Here is a 21,288-nt window from a genome sequence, read left to right on the forward strand (position 1 = left end):
ACATTTTCCCTTATGCAGTTGTAAATTCAGTTAAAAGGGTGAATTCATAGAGGCTAATTAGTTATGAAGTAATATTCAACACTCCTAGTGAATAAAAAAGTGTACTGTCTTGTCCATGAAAATCTAAACAATTTGAATTTTAAAATTTAACAGGATATATTTTATAAATTAAAAATAATTAATCAACCAAATTAATAGTATAAATTAATGTAGGTCTGAGCTCCTTTAATCATAAATTTAGTCGCCTTTATTGGCAATTATGGCTTCCAGGAGTGGTAGAAGGGCTTGTACCCGGTGCAAATGTAGTTCTCCATCATGGCGTCCCAGTGCTGGATGACAGTGACTTTGTTTTACTTTGTAACTAATTGTTTATGCTTTTACATATCGAAATATGAAATAATTTCAATCACACAACCTTAATGAATTATTGAATAACTAAGTGTTCAGATTTCACTGGACAACCCCATACCTTGCACAAATATTGATAACGAGGTTTTAGTTTTACTACTTTGTTTTCAAGCTTAAGGTCACCTTAGATCTTCTCTCCAGAAATGTATTTTATTAAATTAAAACAACAATGAAATTCTGTCTTATTAAAAAAATAATTAATTTATGCCAAAAAATTATTTTTATTAATCCTATGGTTGTTTTGGAAATTGCAACTAAAGTAACCATAGTTGATCCTTCAAAATTCACAGATTTTTACAAGTTCCAAAAATAAGCAATCTTTTATTTATTCACTTTTGTGTATTTTAAATCATCCACAAATTTGAAAACAAGGCCTATAATTGACTCAAATATGTTTATGTAATATTAGGCTGTATGCATGTATTAAGTAAAAAAATATATCGGGATATTCTTCTTTTCTTGATTTGTGTTCAAGATTGTTCTTATTTTGACCCATCACGTATGTCATATATACCCAATTTAAGGTCGAAGTAAGTTTTTCATTATAAATTATCCTTATTATCCCTTCGAAGCTACCACAATTTGCACTTTCGTCAGATTGAAATAATTGATTTGCACTTTCGTCAGATTGAAATAGTTGATTTGCACTTTCGTCAGATTGAAATAATTGATTTATTTTTTTAAATATTTTTTTAATGTAGCGGCCAATATTAGTCTCTTACATCAAATAAAGGTTCTAAACTATAGATAAAATTATTGTGTATATTAACGCATCCCCTTTATTTGAATAATAAGCCTATAATTGACTCATGTATGCTTATAAAAAATATAGACTGTATGTCTACGTATATGAAGTAAAAAAATTAATTGGGATTTTCTCTTTTTCTTGTTTATATGTTGACGCACCACCACATATATAATATTGTTCACGAATTACAATAATGCATTGCACCAATTGATCATTACTCTAATTAGATAAGTAGGTATCTATCTACCTACCTGGATGTCTTCTATAGATGACTATTCATATATACATCCAATAGTAAATATACTTATTGAACCTGGTATATACATATTTTTCTATTCCTCCCGGAAAAATAAGGGAAATGCTTATAAAAAATATTTAACTTTGTAGTATTTTTTTAAAACCTATATTATTTCTTTTCTATAACCTTGAAATAAGTCTAATATGTAGTATGTACCTATAAGAATGTAGGTTCAAGAAATCACTCAAAAAAATCTCTCTATATGTATATTGTATACAGATTGGTTGTTTCTTTGCCAATGGGTCCACAAGATCCATTAATCAATGGAACATCTAAATGACCCTCAATTCATTTCTACTCTTGATTAACAGCATTCATACTCTCCTTGGAGGGGGGAGTTGTTGTTACCTACCTTTTCTTTCATTATTCAATTATCATTGAATCATTTTTCATGGATTTATAACATTTTTTTTTTTAGTGTTTGATTTTTTCAAGGTGAATTGTCTTTTATATAGTTATTCGTGTTGGGATTCGATCTGAAAAGACCGGTCTATGACCGATTTTGAGTGTATCGAACTAATTCCGCCTCTTAAAGAAATTCAGTTCACATCCCACAAATGAACAATTTGGGTTCTATTCATTTTATAGATGAATGATTGATGACGTGATTTGTGTGGACAAACTGTCGACATCGATAGAATGACGTCATATGAAGTTTAAAGTATTAGTTATACGTACAACAAGTATTATTGGGATGGATGGAAAATCGGGCACTAGAATGAGGCTGTAACACAATTGGTCCAAAATTTGAAAACGATTTCAAATCGGCTCACTCTCTACTACTGCGGTCTTGACCAAAATATCCGTAGAAATGGATTTAATTTCGGTTTAAAGTTTGAGATTGTGGTCTGGACTGAACTATCGGTCTAAATCGGTGTAGAATAAATCACTTTAGGCTAGACAGAAAAATATTTGTTCTTGGACCGAGTCTCAAGATTAATTTGTAAGAATATAACTACATTTATTTAAAAAATGTTTAATAAGTTTATAGTAGGTATACTTAGGTTCATATATCTTGTGTACAAGTTGTAATTTCTGTCCATGTGTAACTTGTAATAGGAGATTCTACAAATTACAATTTCAATGCGGAAATTGTAGAAATTCATGCGAATATAACTTTAAAATAAGTATATGTTGTTAACTGCTTAGAGACGACTGAGTTCACTGTATAAGCTACTAGCAGTAGTCTCTAGCTTTGCCTGGATTTATTAGGCGTCAATGAGCAGACTAGATTTGTATTTATAATATAGAAGACAAATCCGTTAATAAACCCTCAGAGTTACTTTCCGTTTTTCATGAGTATTCTCACACGTAGCTACTCAATATTTACATGTTTTCTCCTCATGAATCAAAGAATAGTGACAGCATGGAAAAATATAAAACATTGTTCAGGTGGGCAACAAAAAAAAATCAAACGTTAAAAAATGCTTAGGATTTACAATCCTAAATAAACATAAACTCCTTTTCTTTCCCTTTTTAATATGACGCACTGTCCTTACCCACCTTGTTGTTAAAAATATGTTCTCCCAAGACATATAACAAACGGACAAACTTTCGTTAATTAATAATGGTATAAAAAGAGGATATGTGGAAGCACAATAAATCCAGTGACCCCACCTTTATATGTTAAGTCCATATTCAAAGAATGACTAAGAAAAGTCAAAGTGTCACAGAGATAAACTTTGTTTTAATAATACAGATAGTGGTACTTGCTTGCAAATACGTTCGCATTTTCAAAATAAGGAGGAATAATTAACAAAAACACAAACGTCCACCAGGTTACCAATATATACTATTTTTTTAAATATGCTCACGAGGATTTCGACCATTTTCAGAACTTTAGCTAATATTTAGTTGAACTCTATTATAATGTGTCACAGAAGACTTACCAATTGGAAAAATTTCATCAAAAAAATTAAACCATTAATATGTATATCAACTATTGGAAGGATATTCAATCATATAATTATTCTAATCACAAGTATATAGGACTCTCCATTCTTTTTGGGTTGCCACTTTTACACAATCCTGCAGTTTGAAATTTGTCTATGGGTTTTCCCTATTAAACATACAGAGATATAATTATTATTTTAAAGTAGATAGTTCGCTAATTTTGAGGGCTTTTAACTCATGTTTTTGGTTGTAATGGTGAAGTGAAACCATTCTATAATGAGTCATGACTTTTTTTTTTTTTTGTAATTTCCTTCTATTGATCCAAGGTATCACCATTTCTAACTTACCTTCCTATTCAAACCTATATCTATATATAATGAATCTAGATTTACTATAGCTTTAGGCAATAAGAGAAAGGCTTATCTCAAGGTTAGAGAAGAATTTATTATTACAATAAACGACTACTGCTATTATTATTTAAGATTTATCATAGAGGGAATTTTTTTTTTAAATACGTATACTTTGAATAATGAATGTAATAATTATTTATTATTACTTTTCTGTATACTTTTTGGAAGAAAAAAATAAAAATTCTTAGCCATATTTTTGATTATGATTATTGTGTAATATTAATATATCATGTTCCTTGAAAGAGTTCTCCCATCATTCTAGAATCTTTCCGTATCATAATTTTTGACCATTCTATTCCTGTAAGTCATGTGTAAGAAATATACTAGTGTTGTGACTCGGTCTGGAAAACCTAAGCCGGTCTGACACCCCTATCATTTTTGTTCAATAGAATTAATTCGGTCATTTAGATATGTTTGGTACCTAGGACTCCCAAATAACAATTTGGTTTGTACCAATTATAAAGATGAATCGATGACAAACTGTGAACACAATAGATGACGTCTTACGAAGTTTAAAGTGTTTATTATCTGTACAACACGTATAACTGGGATAGAGAGGAAATTGGTCGAAAAACAATTGGTCCACTATATGAAAAAGCCTACATTTCGGTTCACTGTCTGAGATTGCAGTCTTGAACGAAATATTTGCCCAAATTGAACTATAAAATACATTGACGTTCGAACGAGTAAAACTAAGTATCAGAACGAGTCTCAACACTAATATATACCCCGTTATTACTGTTGAGTTTCGGTCTGGAAATACTAAGCCGGTCTCAGACTATTGCAATTTTTGTATGATATTATATGCCGAAATATCTATCCAAATCATTTTACATAAAAAAATCATATAAGACCGAACCGAAAAAAAATCTATCTCAGACCGTACCTCAACACTAATCAATTAAACAAACCAAAATATCAGTTTTGAGTTTCAGTATAAAAATCATAGACCGGTCTGTTATAAATTTTGTAAGACATCTGTCCTCCGATTGAATTCAATGTCTATGCTGAAATATCAATTCAAATCAGTCTTCATCAAGGAATCATATAAGACCGAACTGAACTAAAATCTATCTCGAACCGAGTTTCAACATTTATATTTGTATATGTATAAACATTTGTATCTTGATATCATAGCATGATACGTAAGTGCATATTGCATAGCTACCTATATAAATGGCAAATCCTCACCTTTAATATATGTAATTTCACTCTCTGTATCAATCCTTAATAGGATTGATACTAACAAAAACTAATAACAAAAAGAGGGGGAGAAGAACTTGACCTATTCCCACTAAAGTAATATCAAGGACTCTATATATGAGGTAGACGCCTAACCTAGTTCCAGTAATGGGAGCTAGAAGTTGTCATTCCCGCCCTTACTCCTTTGTATGGCTTCCTCTTAAGAGACCTTACATATGTACTGTACTGTACGAATTAGTTCGGTCCCCTTAAAATCCTTCTCAGACCAGTCTAGAATCTTCAGACCAAAACCCAACCCTAATATGTACATTGTAGATAGATAACTCTAAAGTATCTACCATCAATCACTTTCCATTTTAAGTGTGATTGAAGATATGGTTGTATAAGCTACACATTCATAAGCAGTAAAAGAAGAGGAATAGTAGGGGGCCCCCTGAGACAATCTGCAGCTATAATATAGTCGATGACTAAGGTGACAATTTCTTCTTCTTCATCATCATTATTCTAATGATGATCTTTATATAATATTTCCATGTTGTATTTAGGGATTGAAAAAGGTTTATACTAGTGTGATATCATTAACTAACAATTTATATTTAACTATTTTTCTTTGATTTGCAGGTACTGAATGAAGAATGAAATTGAAAAATTGAAGAGAAGAAATTTGGGGATGACCACCATGTTTGTTCAACTTCACTCCTTATTGTTTTGTTTATGCCTTGTATCTGGTCCAGAATTTGCCTCTGGTACGGAGTCTGGAGCATCTGCAAGAGTTATTAATGTAAACGATTGGGAAAATTTATATTCTAATGAAAAAGAGAAAGAAAACGGTAAGAAAAGTTCGACTTTAAATAGAGCGTTTTCATCTGACGTCAGATTTGATGATGTCGGCCATTTTTGGAGGCAAAACCTCCATGCTTTATATCAATCAAGACTCTTTTTTTATTAATATTAAGAAAAATAATGAACAATTGGATGTCAAAATGGGACCAACACATAAACTATTGCCTAGTTTTATTATATATCTCACTATAAAATGTATTTAAAATATGCTATTATATTATTATACACTATTATTTCCATATTGTAGATGAAAATTAACTTCTACAATGGAAAGTATGTGATATTTTTCTCTGATTATCCTACTTTTTTTCTCCTTAATTGATCAAAACAAATGAAAGTGCAAATTTGAACATTTCATGAGGGATTTGGAGTACATATGTATTACTTTGATTATATTCAAAAATGACCGGTTATTCTTTGATATCAAGTAGTATTTTATGTATATGTTTAGTCGTTTTTTATTCATAAAGCCATTTGATAGAAGAGTTTGAATCAATATGTTTTGCCTATTTGTTCATTTAATATATACATAGTAAAAATATCAACGTATAGCCCCTAAAATGGCGTCTTTTTTAATTATGATGCAATTGATGACGTTAGTGATACGTTCTATAAACTTCCAAGTCATTTTTACTTTTCCATAAATATTGTATTTATACATACTCATACTAAGATACTTGAAAGAAAAAACTTAACAAAATTGAAGATTTCGCAATGAGATTTTTTCTTCTTTTGAAGATAAGATTAATGAGTTACCTACCTCCCGGTATATGCATAGTACCCAAGTTACAAAGATGATAGAGAGAAGCATGAAATCGCTGCAATTATTTTCGCTAAAACAAAAAATAACTTCCCTTACTTGCAATTTCTCAAGTCTGTTGTGGTTTCTTAATGTTCCTTTCTCCATCATACATAACATCAATTAAAATACTCATTATGATTATTACCTCATATTTTAGGCCCATATATATAGACAGGACATATTTCAATCCTCTTTTGCAAGAATTTTTCTTCTTGCGGCAATATAGGTATAATGATAATAAATCGATTTGACAGTACCTAAAGTATCCCAAAGCCTTTACATAGAACATCGTCATATAGTGATTATAATACATACATAAATATACGGTGAGTCAAGATAAAAACAATCTTGAACAAAATTGAAGACAAATATGTAGATAAATATAAACTTTATTTCTTTGTACGGAATATGCAGGCAAAAATTTCATACATATTACCAGGGGCGTCCGTTGTAATAATTATTGGTTCATATAAATCCATATTTATTCAGATACAACCAGCCTACCCCTGCGGACACCCCTGATTATTGTAAAATTATAAGCTTACAATTTTTTTTTTTTACCGGATAGCCAAGATGTTATTTTGCCTGTGATATAATGAACTTTTAAGTAATAGCAATCCATTTCTAATTTTTTCATCGTTAATGTGATGATGAATTATTCTTCTTTGACAGGCCACATATTAGGGAGTTACATATATTGTAATAGTGTTGAGACTCGGTCCAAGAACGATTTTTTTACGATTTGGTCTTAACAAGGTTAATACAAATACAAGGTATAACCAAAACGCGTGTACCACTCATGTTTGACTTCCATCACGCTTTTAATATTGACGTCATAGTAGATCATTGGTTGCATGTTTTGTCAAAATCTATTTTTCTTTCCCAGCAGTTGGTACGATACATTAAATTAAAAATGATAGCAATAGTGACGTCATAGACTAGGAATGGTTGCCTGTTTTGTCAAAATCTGCCTGTCTTTTACTACAGTCTGACTAATACATCAAATTGAAAATTCTAGCAAGTCCGATTACATGATGGTCTAACCTTGTATTTCTATTAATCTTGGGTCTTAAGTGATTTTTCAAGAGTGATTTGGACCAATATTTTGGTCCATACCGCGATCTCACACTGTAGACCGAATTGAAATTCTTTTTGAATTGTGGACCGTTTGGTTTCAATCTCTGAACCATTTTCTTCCCTATCCTGTTTTTTGAATTCTACGAATATGATTTACATTTAAATGTACATCATATGAAGTTATTATAGGTTGATGTTCACAATTTTGAAATACACAAGACATTATCAAGAATTATTCTTCTATTTTCTTTTACCAGTTGCGTAATTGAAAACTAGACACTTTTGAATCTGGATATTTAACGAATTTTATTTCAAAAACTAGGGGCACTACATGAACAAAATTTTGTACATATGTTGGCACTTTTGTAGCTTTTTGATTCTTCAATATAGCCTCCATTAACTTTGATAATGGCCCCAATGCACAGTCAGAACTTCTGATATGTGGTAATTTTTTAATTGGGGCTCATGGAGTTCCAATGTTCATCAGCAGTTCCATTTCTAGATCCAGAAAATCAACTTGGTTCTCAACATGTCAACGTAGTCAGCCTCGTTGAGTCTATAGGCTGATTTGAACATGATCAGTGGCATTGTCAGTCCATAGGATGCAACAAATACCAAGTTCATGACTGATGCCCCGTGGTTGGTACTCGTCAACGTGAAGATGCCGGTTCATTAATGGCCTTCTTGATATTGTAAATAGTCTTCTTGCTTACCTAAGTCAATTTTCGAATCTATATTGGTGTGTGTTCTCCGCAAAGTGGAGTAGTAATTTCGTTTCTTTCTGACTCTTTGTGAGCCCATTTTTAGATTTATTGTTATATTTTTTTTTGGAGAGGGGTGTCAATAAACATAGTTTGTCAGTTGATAAGAGAAATTATCAATTTCTCCCATATTTCGTTTTTAAGTGTCCAGGTTTCAACTACGATATTGGTGTGCAATTATGTACTTACATATATTTTAAGATCGAACCCCAACAATAGAAAATGTATTTGTACAAACAAAAGCCCTAATGAATTACTATTGTGATTCAATTTTCCCATGACGTCATTCTCCCTTTCATGTTATGGGAGATACGAACATACCGACATAGTTAAAATATTTTCTTGCCCTGAAGCATACGACCTTCATGAATTAGAAAAGAGCAATGACCAGGGCTCAATTATAACCATATACATACTACATATAAATAAGGATACATTCAAATAAGTTCTTTGTAACTTTTTTTATACGATATGTGTTCCGACATAAAGGATTGAGCAAATTATAGCAAAGTTCATTCGAATAAAGATAGTCTAATTCTAATAGTAATATATAAAAAATACAGGATATTAAGAAAACTCATAATCAGCTGGATTTCCTTTGCGTGAGAATTTACCATTTTTTATATTATGATAAATTTTATATATAAGGTGATGTATACTTGTTATTTAATGCCTCTAGGAGTTTGACAAATCGTATTAATAAAAAAAACAAAAAACCCATTACAGATAACATATCAAGTTTTTTTTATCTAGAAAATGAACCGGCGGAGAGGAGGATATTAATAATTACATTTTTTATTCTTCAATTTGAATGATTGTTGCTTCCATACATTTTAATAAAGATCCATCCCCTTGATATTTCCCTAAAATCAAGTAACTTCAATCATTTTTATTTAGTTCTCATCATTCATAGGTGTAGAAAGTCTTTTGTTAGTCCTAATTTTTTAGCTCCAGTCTAGGGCTGTAGGGATAATCCTTAAATACAACTGAATAATATATATAATTATAAAGCAAAGTTTTTCAGTTTCTCTGTTTGTTTGATTAATTTTCTGAAAAGGACACACTTTGAAGGACGAGTGTGCGTAGCTCACATATATTTATGATTGTACATCCTGAGCATTTATTAGTGTATGAATTCTATTATTATTAGCAACTTCAACAATGGCTTTGATAGTTCAAATCAAACTTTGAACATCAAATTATTCAGGCACTATGTGTGAGGCTACATGAAAAATACTAAGTAGCACGGATTTTTTTGTGGAGGTATCTTCAAATATATTATTAAAGCAAAGCCTAGTAACGACGAGCTGTGCTTGTTAGTTAATAAGGAAAATAACACATTAATGATGTCAAGAGGAATTGAGTGTTCATTTAAGAACTAAAAACTGGCACTGGACACTACTGCAGTCCCGAAAATGAAAATTTAAAAATTGTTTTTATAAGAAAAGGTCATTCCGAAAATTTACTATTTATAAAAAGGCCAAATTATTTTGCATTAGTTATTAATACGCGGACCAAGTTGACGTTGTCCTCTAGATAAATGTCATTTTCTTAGCCTACGAATATCATATCCATCAATATACTATTCCCTTTTTATTTTTTTATCACAATTCTGCTATCTTAATGACATATCTCAAACTTTCATTCAGAAAGAAAAAGATATCCGTGTAATAGCTTGAGATACAAGTTTGTCGAGAGTTGGCAACAGGACTAAAGAGCTCCTCTCTCATTTTTTTATAGATATCACTTATAGGATAAATTGCCATGACTTACAATATTAAAACTAAACTCCTATTTCAAAGTATCACTAGTTTTTAATTAGTTAATTCTTCCCACCTGTGGGATTTATTTGATGCTAAATAATTGTTCACATCTTAAGGAAATCTAAATTGAGTCCAACCAAGCAATCAACGCTCTAGAAATTCAAAAGTTAGCAACAATATATATTGTAAATGTTTATGCTAGTGAGTATAGTTAAATTATTTGCTAAAAAATGTCGACTCTAACTAAACTAGCAATTAGCATTATAAACGTTATTGTAATGATGAATGAATGACGGTAGAAAATCGTAGGACGACATTAAAAGTTCTTGTGTAATAATCTTTTTTGTTATATATTTTTATTTAAAAAAAAAAAAGTAAATATTGATGCTGATTTTCGTAACAAAACATATTAGTTTCGTGAAAACCCTAGTAGCTAGTATATTCACATTTACATATATTATTAAAGCAAGTTTGTCTGTGAAGGACTTATTTTTGAGTGTGTGCAAAATATTTCAGAACTGCGTGACTATCTGATCTAAGAAATGAAATGTTGCAATGAGCTTTTGTATTTAAAGCTGAGTGTGTCAGATAAAATAAGAAAAGAAAAAAAAAAGGAGTACAGTTATATCTTTATTTGTAAATCCTTAGTATGTTTTTAAGTGTGTGTTTTTTTGGCAACTTGAAGAGTGTATTTATTTTAAATCATTATTGTGGAGAGAACATCCATGTATAAAGTGTAACCCCAAGGATTTGCTCATGAATGATGTAAAGCACCATTAAGGAGGTGTGTGAGAGTTAAAAGGCTAAGTCTTTGTTCGATTCTGAGTAGAATTGAGGATAGAATAGGAGAAATTCACGACTGAGTCCTTGATGGATTATGAGTAGGCCTATTGTTTATTTCATTTATGGGATAGTTTTGCAGTCAACTAATCTAATTAAACATCAAGACAGCTATGCTGCTGTCCTTTTAAATTGTCAGGGCTACCATATTGATTTTCGTTGTTTTTTGTTTGTTTTTTTCATGCCAAAAATTATTACGACTTATAACCCTATAACATCTTTATTACTAAAGCAAAGTTTTATGTATATTTTTTTTCTGTTCATTGACACCTAATAACTCTGTGCAATGCTTCGTCTTCCCGATAGTATTCTCAGCCTTTTCTTTAAAATAAGGAGGAATGCACGAAATTAACTGGTTTTTGTTACACAATAGGGCATGAAAAAACTAAAAAACATGTATTATTCGCGAACTGGCGTGACAACTTGTATCTTGTAGTTTAAAAAGAAAATGGTACATCCTGTGGAGAATGTTCAGAGCGCCTTCTATGTGAGTAACATACATATATATTTATATTCAATAATATCATAATTCAGGGAGTAATATTATTTTGTCACAGAATGACATCCTCTCTACCGCTTTGTTACAAACTTATATAAATAGACAACGCTCACAGTGAAGTAAAACAACGGTGAGAACACTCATAGAAGAATACAAATCTACTAATGACAAAAATTACAAAATCTAATGATGTTTTAGAGATACCATTGATAAGAGTTATCAAATAAATAATTATTATGATTTGTATGGAGGCTCAAGAAAATATATTCTACTCCACTTATGATTGATAGGAAATTGTTTCAATGATTCCTACTGCAACATTGGTCAAAACGACAAATAAATACATATTATATTTTAGTTATTTACGTTTGTAATTAAATGAGTCAAAGCTTGCAAAATAAATACTTTTCCACTTGGGTTACTAAAATTTTACACTGCACCCACGAGACACAAAATTTGTGTAGGATACCTGTGAGATCTCCAGACGGGTTAAAAAGTACCGCTTGTTGTACTCAGTGAGGAAATGTTTGACATCCCTGGCTCTAGAGAGATATCCCGGGTAGACACTGATGGCTCTCTTGATGGTCGTCTTTCTCATGCTCATAAAAAAATGTATTTCGGTGCCTTTGTGAGCTAGGCAATGGGGGTGCTTAGATTTGCATCGATGGACTTTTTGAGCCCCACCACAAATCTAGTTGATCATTTTTTGTTTGTCAGCTCTCATCTGGTGATGTTTTCTTTGGGTCTTCCTCACGGCATCAAATTCATCATCAATCCAGTAAATTGTACTGTTGAGTACTTGGGACGCTTGATAATCTCACGCGAAGCAATTAAAATTTAACGGTTCTTCTGGTCTGCTCCATCTCTATCTGAAAAATGATTTTTTTTTTTTTTTGTTTGTTTACTAAAAACACACGTGGCTATTCGGAACTAAAGTAATTTTTATCACACAGCCCGTAAAAGCCGTGATAAAATTGATTGAAATTGTTCCCCATTTGTCTGGCTCACCCTGTATATTCAAGATATGTTTAAAAGACTTGATTATTTTGAAATGCTTCTTCTTCTTCTTCTTTGCCACTCAATATAAATAACAAGCATCTTACATTATCTTGTATGTACGTATTGTGTATATTCTTTAATACATGGTCATTTGGTCATCACCAGATGATGATGTAAGAAAGGAGTAACTATAATTTAGGTTATAGGAACTCAAAATAAGGGGTAGTAATAAACAACTAAGGATTGATAGGAAAACATCTACATATTTTCCTTTTAAGAAATGCAAAAAAATTGCAAGTTGTATATGACTTTCATTTACTTAGAGTAAAAGAAGGAAGAAGTGGCTACGTCAGGGTTTTTTCTTCCTTATTACAGATGGTTCTTTTAAAAATCATTAATATGTATTATACGTTATAAATATGTGGTTTTTTGTAATAATAATAATGATAGTAGCAAGAGGGAGAGAAAGAACATGGACAAAATGAACGCGTCTACATAATAAGATCTTTTAATTATATTACCTTTTGAATGATGGAAAAAAAGGTGTGAAGTAGATTAGACTATACCTATATATATAATATAATTTTTTGAGTTGTGTTTTTTTTTTCTTTTTTCAAAGTTGCGTGATGTTGATATGCTTTTAACTCCCCTCCTCCCCCCAATTCTACATCCTATTTCCCTTGATGGATAAATAATCATCATAGTGTGCATACTATTAGCGTGGCTCTTACTCTTTACACAAAAAACCAATGGTTTTACTTTCATTATCTCAACCTCTCAATCCCTTCTATGTTTGAAAATATATTCCTCTCTCAAAAATTGTAACACCTGAACAACATTCATTTATCTTGCCTCTAAAAATCAATGTTACTCAACATTTGCCCGCGTTTTTATTCTTAGCCACAAATTAAAAGTTCAATATATTTAAATTTATAGACTACCGGGAAGAGTATATCAAAAAATGGTTTTTTTTAGTAAATAAATATGAAAGAATATGCTAATACCAATATGTTAAAAAATTGAATATTGAGACTAAAAAAACTAACAAAACCAGTAATGGAATTGGTATAACATGTATTTATACTTGCAGACAAATTTAAATTTTTCTTCCGAAAAACAGCTTTGGATTTTGGGGGAAAAAATTTAAATTTTTGTTTATAGTTATTGATTTTTTAACTGTTTTTCATAATGAATTTATTTATGGATTTTTTTAAATTCCAAAAACAAAGCTCCCCTCTCAAAATACAATCCTCCAGACCCCCCTGCACTAGTTTCGGGTAAATTAATTTAACTAAAAGTTCCTTAGGGTAGGGGTAAAAAAAGTTACCGGAACTCTGCTCTAAACGGAAGTCCTATTGACTTTTGCCGTGATACAGTTGTCCCTGAGCATCTGCAGTCAAGTCGTGTCTTTCGTTAAACAGTTCTGTAATTAATGAGGTTTTTTTTCTTATAAGAGAATGTAAACAAAGTGATAGAGAGTGGCACGCGCCGTCTTGCAGCAAAAAAATGCAACTATCTAAATTATAATATTGGTTAATATAAAATATAGGTGCATATTACTCACATAGAGGGGGATGGGAAAATTCTTCACAGCATGTGCCGTTTTTTTAAAAACAAAAGCTTAAATAACAAGATTGGAGACTATACATTATTTTTAGTTTTTTCATCCTCTTTTGAAGATATCGAATTTTTTCCAATCTAAATCTTTAATATAGGGCAAAACATTAAGGCCCACGACTAAATAGCAATTAAAGTCAAAAATGTTTTGCTTAGTTGGTGTTTTATTATGAAGGGAACAACAAAATGAAAGTAAAAGTGAAGGACCACCCTAATGAATATGTATACTTTTAAATATTATAATATATCTTCAGTACCTAACACTATTACATAGGTAGTTGTTGTTATAAAACTTTCTTCTCACATCTCAGAAAACAAAAACAAAGAAGCCCCCATCCCCTATAACAAATAAGGGACCTATTGTTTGTATATTTGTACATTATAGTGAAGGTATAATTCTACCTATGTAAGTACATTGTACTCTTTGATTCCCCTCGTTAAATGCCCATAATGTGACTATTCCTTCACACTTCTGGTTGGTGGTATTTGGTTGAGAATAAAATATGAATTCCTTTCATTATAAGGAAGTACCCATTTTCACACATCGTTTAAACAATATAATATTACTTTTTTAAAGATTTGAGTCTGAGAAAAAGACGAAACTTGATCATTTTTCAACTATTTTTTATATCTCATTATATTTGGTAACATTGAACAGAATTATATATCGATCCTTAATCTATAAAATTAAAGTAAAGTTTACTTGTATGTATATATGTATTTTGGGATGTTTGAAAAAAGGCATTTCTGATCCAAGAAACAACCATTTAGTCATATTAATGAAATATCGCAGGAATTTAACAATTTAGCATCAAGCAGGTATACAGGGTGCACAGTATATAGCACATGGGCTGATAATTCCTGGCCTTAACAAACACAACGCCGGGGTTTTTTTCATTCAGAATTGGCTGTTTTTATAATAATAATTATTATTTTATTCGCTTTATATAGCACAGTCCCCATAACCCTTTTAAAGCTTTAAAGCCATGGCTTAGCTTGAGTATATTTTTTTTTTGGCATTAAGAAGCAGTGTAAACTTAAAACACGATATTGTTTTGGTCCATTGTTTCGGAAATAACAAAAGTTGCGTCACAATCAGAATAGATTGACATGAAATTTTGACAGCTGTATTTCGAAAGTTTGTCCTAACTGAAGATTTGGTGAACTTAAAAAAATAGCGCCACCTATATGTCAAGCAACTAACAAAGTACTTATAATTATGAAGTCTGTCGGGTGTTTTGAATGTAAGGTCAAGCCTGTATGCAGGGTGTATTGTATATAGTGTTCCCTGATTTATATCATATACCTATGAAGTCAAAGGAAAAAAAAGAATATACAGGAAGCACTGTTAAATAACTTCCCTGATGTATATCATAATTCATATACCTTTACAGTATATGTTAAGTGATGTATATAATATTAAACGCTGGTATGAAAAATAAATGAAATCTCGCAGGTGTTTAGTTCAACTTATATTTGGATTTTTTTTTAAAGGAAGTACTTTATATTAAATTATAAAAAAAGAAAAGAATGTGACTTTAGCAACGAGATAAAGGACTCTTCAAATCGAATTTTTTTAAATTATTAAGTAGCTTCAAAATTATTTTCCAGTTATGACTCGAAATTAATATTTCGTGTAACTCAAGAGTGATTTAAATATTTGACTCGGAAAGACTCTAGTTAAGTTGCTTGAGTCCTGCTATTCGAAACTCCATTTCTTTTTAATACAATACATATGTACATAAAAGACAGAATGTTACGTGACGTAGAGGTCGTCATTTTTATCATGTTGTTTGGACGTAGTTTTTTCTTCACATTTTAAGTGTGTAATTATGCGATTGAATTTGATAAAAAAGCAATTTCGTCCATGAAATTCTTATTTGATAAAAAAAACGATAAAAATAAATGGTTTTTTTTTTTTTTCACTACGCATTGAATGACTTCTATGAATTTGTTTGTTAATATATAAAAGATACCACAAGAATGAATTGTGGTATTTTTTTTTTCGACATGAAGATTATGGACCTTATGTAAGTATATATTATTTTAAAAGAATATTATTGACGATAAATGATGGCAATTAAAAATTGAATTTGACTCACTTACGAATAAAAACCTTGGCAAGTTTTTTTTTATAGCCACATTTTGAATATACAAAAATATTTCCATTTTTTTTACTGTAATCATTATGAATTACTTTATGACAAGGAATGATGAAATATTCTATGAACAAGAAGATGAAGGGGCTTTGCTTAAATACTTAGATTTACGTTGAAGACAAATTATATAGTTTCGAAATGTATTGGTCATATTTCGCAAATTTCTATTCGAATATTTGTGTAATTTATTGTTTAACACAAGGAAAAGAGAAATAAATTATCAAGTTTGCATAACTAAAATCATTTATTACTTTGTATTCTTAATGTAGCAAGGCGTTGTCGTTTACTGGGGTCTTTCTCCGGTACATTCATGTACTAATATTTGTATCAAATTTTTATTTTACAGGTAAGGTATTAGCAAACTTCCCTGAAGCAAAGATAGAAAATGTTTATAAGGAATGGAAGCCCGTGAATAGTGGACATCCCATGAGAGATCCAACGGTTTTGTATGCTCCCCCTTCATTAGAAAGAGTGGTCTTTCAAGGTTCATTTGCCGAAACAGATCGCTCAAGTCGAGCAAGTGACAGTGTGGAAGACGTTGGTACGAGTCGAAGCTCTTTTGTGTCTCCTTCTGTTCCTGTCGTGATAAGAGCAGAGCGCAAAATTAATGCAGACAAAGGAAAATACTCGGTCTATGGATCACCCGACATAAACTATTCTCAGTATTATAAAAATCCTCCAAAATCGGGGGAAGGACTTTTACCGGAGGAGCAACTGATTGCACATGCAGATTTTCAAAGAGAATATTACGGATCTGCAGTTGAATCTCGGAGTGCAGATCCTTATCAGGAGTTATCATTTTTTAGGAATGAGGATCGATCGTCTTCACTACCCCAAAGATTTGGTGGTGGGCTTCAGTATACAAATCCCCCAAAGACGGATACTTATCGTTATTACTTTGCAGATGAGAAACCCCAACTTTCAATCGACCCAAGGGATATATATTCACCAGCTGCTTCGAGAACAGCTGATAAAGTTGAGTCTAGAGCTAACAGACGAGATTATGATGTTCTTCCAACTTCTTTTGATGACGATGCCTCTGCTGTTGTTTACACTTTTGAAAGGGATAATGGTCAGAAACAAAAAGTTGGGGTGATTTTCAAGCGGGACAATGTGGGGGCTTCACAAATAAATCGAATTTTTAACTCCAATAAGGACTCCATTCTAAGAAATCCGAAGAAATATACATCTTCCTTGAGACCCATACCCATCAGCTTTAATAGTTCTCCTCCTACATTCCGTCCCAATGTTAAAGAACCATCTCACAGCGAATTAGTATCCGGAAAAATATCCCACGTTTACCATGGCTACAAGTACCATCAAACAGTACCACCAGCTCAAATGAACTATCCTTTGGGAAACCCCTTCGCAAATACAAATGTGCAAGCCCGTCCAAAATTCTTCAAGCCTCAAAAATCTCCACCTATCTACAAAATAGCTCCACATAGACTTGAAGGTGTATTTGGACCTGCTATTCCCAAATTAGATAGGGGTCAAAGTCCCCCTCCATCATCATCAAGGTCCGTCAGGAGAAATGATGTTGAGTCTCGAATTGTCTATAAAACAGTAAGGGACATTGAGTACAGTCAGCCATCAACCATTTTTAGAGTAAAAGAATCTGGAGAGCTTTACAATCCTCGCTTGGATACACTAAGTGCACCTCCAGGAAAGGAGGGACGAATTGTATTGACTACAGCGTCTCCGTGGAGACCAGATTTCTCTGATGCTTTATCACCAACAGAGAAATTTAATTTAATTCCAAGTGACCGTCCAAAACCCTCAACAACAACAACATCCCGTCCCCTTAAATTTCCTCAACTTTCAAAGCCAAAACGTAAAGTCAATGTAAAGAAGGAAAATGATAAGGAAGCATCCCCAAACTTATTAGTGATCGGTTTCAATTACGATGATAATCCACGACACGGGCAAGAATTCCAGGATTTTGAAGATGAGGACATAAATGAAAAGTCCCCACAAGAAATATATCGTTTATGTTTACTTGAAGTGCCAGAGTATTTAAGAAATGTTCTTTGTCCACCTTTACTCGAAAAAGAAAAAAGATCGCGAAACATTCAAGACAATGAGAGTCAGCGATCAAAAAAGAAAAGTCCACCTGCTAAAAACACTGTTCATTACTCCGGATTTAATGTGCAATTACCCTCCCAAGAAAATCAAGCTGCACCCAAGCTCTCTGTCATTAGAAGCCAGTCCAAAATTAAGATTTATAAGCCGTCTGACACCAAGGTCTCACCTGACCCTACGAATACCACAACTACGACGACAACGCCCAATCCAACATCGCCCTCCTTCGTAGAACCCATTACGGACTCTACTCCACAAAAAAACGCCACTAGCACAACAACGAAGAAAAATAGACTTTTGACCCAGGGGTCCTCGGAATCTGATAAGGAAGGGCTTTTGTCAAGACTCTCTGATTACTTTTTTTCAGAAAGGATCTCCCAATCCAAAAATAGCAATAACACAAATAAGAAGCGGATTAGAAGGAAAGGTGCAAGGAGAAAGGAACAAGAGGAGTCCATTGAGAAGAATCATTCAGAGGACGGAACGAGTCCATCACCATTGGTTGTTGAATGATGATTATAATCAAATTTGTATAACTCATTGGATTTTGAGAACAATTAGGGCATTTTTAAGAATAGTTTAGTGTTTGCTATTAATATTATAATGGAGTTAGAGAAAACGAGAATTGAATAACATGAAGAAAAAAATAGCAAATGCAATGATTCCAAATAAAATTAATTATAATCTATACACAATATTTAGTTGTTTTTGAAAAACGAAGAAGAATGTCTCTAAAGACTTCTTTTAAGTGCATATACATATAAATATATATATATTATATACATACATATATTATACTTAAATTATATATATATATATATATATACAATAATTATATAATATAACAGAATTAATTAGTTATGATGTAATTTGGTATTCTTTTTTTTTTTTTTTTGTATATTAACTCTTCACTATTTTTTTTTTTCCGTCCCCAAAATCTCACTTTTTTTTCCAAATAAGTTCCTGGACTTTGTTTCCTACTATTATTATTCAAAAAAATAATTAATTAATTACTTTATAATTATCATTTCTTTTTCATCATTTATTATTCAATTATCTGTTCATTTTAATAAAAACTTAAAATGAATGGGGACTTGAAGCCAAATATTATATTATCTAGTTTAACTTTGAACTGCAAGCCAAGAAGTCCACACTTTTTTTAAAGGTTTGTTTAGACATAAATATATATATATACATACTAAAGCATATTATGTATATATATATAAATTTATTTATTTATATAATTTATAGGTGATTCATTCAAATTCAATTTTGTTCAATATATGTTATTAGTGACGATTCAACATAAATGCTGGGGTTTTTTTTTTTTTTTTTTCATTTATGAAACTTGATCAATAAACAACAATAAATGTTAAAATTCTACTCTTTTAATTATATGCACAATATTTTTTTTTAATTTGTTGAGTGTAAGACTCGTTTTTTTACAATTTAATTTTAAAGTTACATTCTAAATTAGTTCTATAACTTTAAATGAGAAGCATTATCAAAAAGCCTCTTTAATTATCATAATCTCATATTATAGGATCTTGTTGATAAAAGCATGCAGAATGGCCTGTAAAGAATCCTATGACTTTTTCTTATGACACGGTCACAAACACAAAAGTATAGACTGTTTATTGTTTTCAGCTATCAGTAATGAATTAGAAATCGCCCTTGTTGAGCTGTTAACAATGAACAACAATTATATTGTACTTTTATTCTATAGTAGGTAAGATTGGCCTTACTACCAACGGACTTTGAGTCCTTTTCGAAGTAAAGGACTCAAAAAACCTGATGAAGTAAAATAGTTTCAAACTTAAAAATCCTTGATATAAGGCTACATTATGGCCTTTTTTATAAAGTAAAATAGTTGAGACAGAAAAGTCTTTTTTTTCAAATTGAATATTTTTATTCCAGCCTGCTTTGATGTTGATACGTCACATAATATGTATACAATATGGAAAACACACATTTATATGCTATTATTTATTTGTAATTTTTATTTGTTAAATAATTATAATGATAGTATTAGTAATATAATTTTGTTTTGAAATATTATACAATAATATATCTTACTTTTTTTAAACCCGGATCTAAAGACCTGGCTCCTTCTTCCTTCTCTTCTTCCTTTTCTTATGTGTCAAAAAATGAAGAAAAAAAAAACAAAAAAAACTTTACTTATCTAAAAGACAAAAATATATTATACATATATTTATATAAAAGATTTATGAATTGTACGCCTGGTGAATGATTTGTTATTTTCATTTTTTTTAATTATCATAATTTATGGAAAATTGTATGTAGCTGTGTATATTAGAGTGGCTTTTACAAATCAATGTTTCACTTTTAACTGTCTCAACGTCTTCCATTTAGTTTCCTTCATAATAGAACTTCGCTATTGTAAAAATACCTTTGACTTTAATTAATATGTAATGGTAGCCCAATTTTTTTAATTTTTTGTCCAATATTGAAGAATTAGGTTGAAAAAATGGTGTAGCTTGTGTTTTTCAAATAAAGGGCACCTTCTAAGAAGAATTTGTACAGCACCTTCTATTTAAGTTATATATAAATAATAGGATCAGTTAAACAGTTGTATTATTTTGCCACAACACGGCGCCACTCTCTATCACTTTGTTTACATACTATTATAAGTACACAAACCACAAACTGCTGTAGCACCCCCCATTCAGTAATATTAGCTTTTACTCTTCTCATTTCTGTGGTGGATAAAAATTAATTTAGTCCACGTTTTCATTTATGTCAACAAATATAAACAAACGGCGGTCAATGTTGAGCAACTAACCATTTTAGTCAAAAGTTTTAATGTTAAGATGGATGAATTTAATTTTTAAAGTACACAATAAGAGCCACCTTAATGTACGGTAG

The 21,288-nt window shown here is 31.2% G+C and overlaps 1 protein-coding gene across 1 annotated transcript in view; it reads left to right on the top strand.

Moving 5' to 3' along the window:
- The window catches only part of LOC121118493 (uncharacterized), a 36,348-nt gene extending 17,291 nt beyond the window's left edge, over window positions 1–19,057 (top strand). The window contains exons 2-3 of the mRNA XM_040713075.2: window positions 5,582–5,790; window positions 16,667–19,057. Of these exons, the coding sequence (XP_040569009.1) occupies window positions 5,589–5,790; window positions 16,667–18,915 (2,451 nt within the window). The 5' untranslated portion in view covers window positions 5,582–5,588 and the 3' untranslated portion in view covers window positions 18,916–19,057. The remainder of the gene's footprint in view (window positions 1–5,581; window positions 5,791–16,666) is intronic.
- Window positions 19,058–21,288: the final 2,231 nt, after the last annotated feature.

Source organism: Lepeophtheirus salmonis, chromosome 5 (assembly GCF_016086655.4).
Source record: "Lepeophtheirus salmonis chromosome 5, UVic_Lsal_1.4, whole genome shotgun sequence".
Lineage (NCBI taxonomy): Eukaryota > Metazoa > Arthropoda > Copepoda > Siphonostomatoida > Caligidae > Lepeophtheirus > Lepeophtheirus salmonis.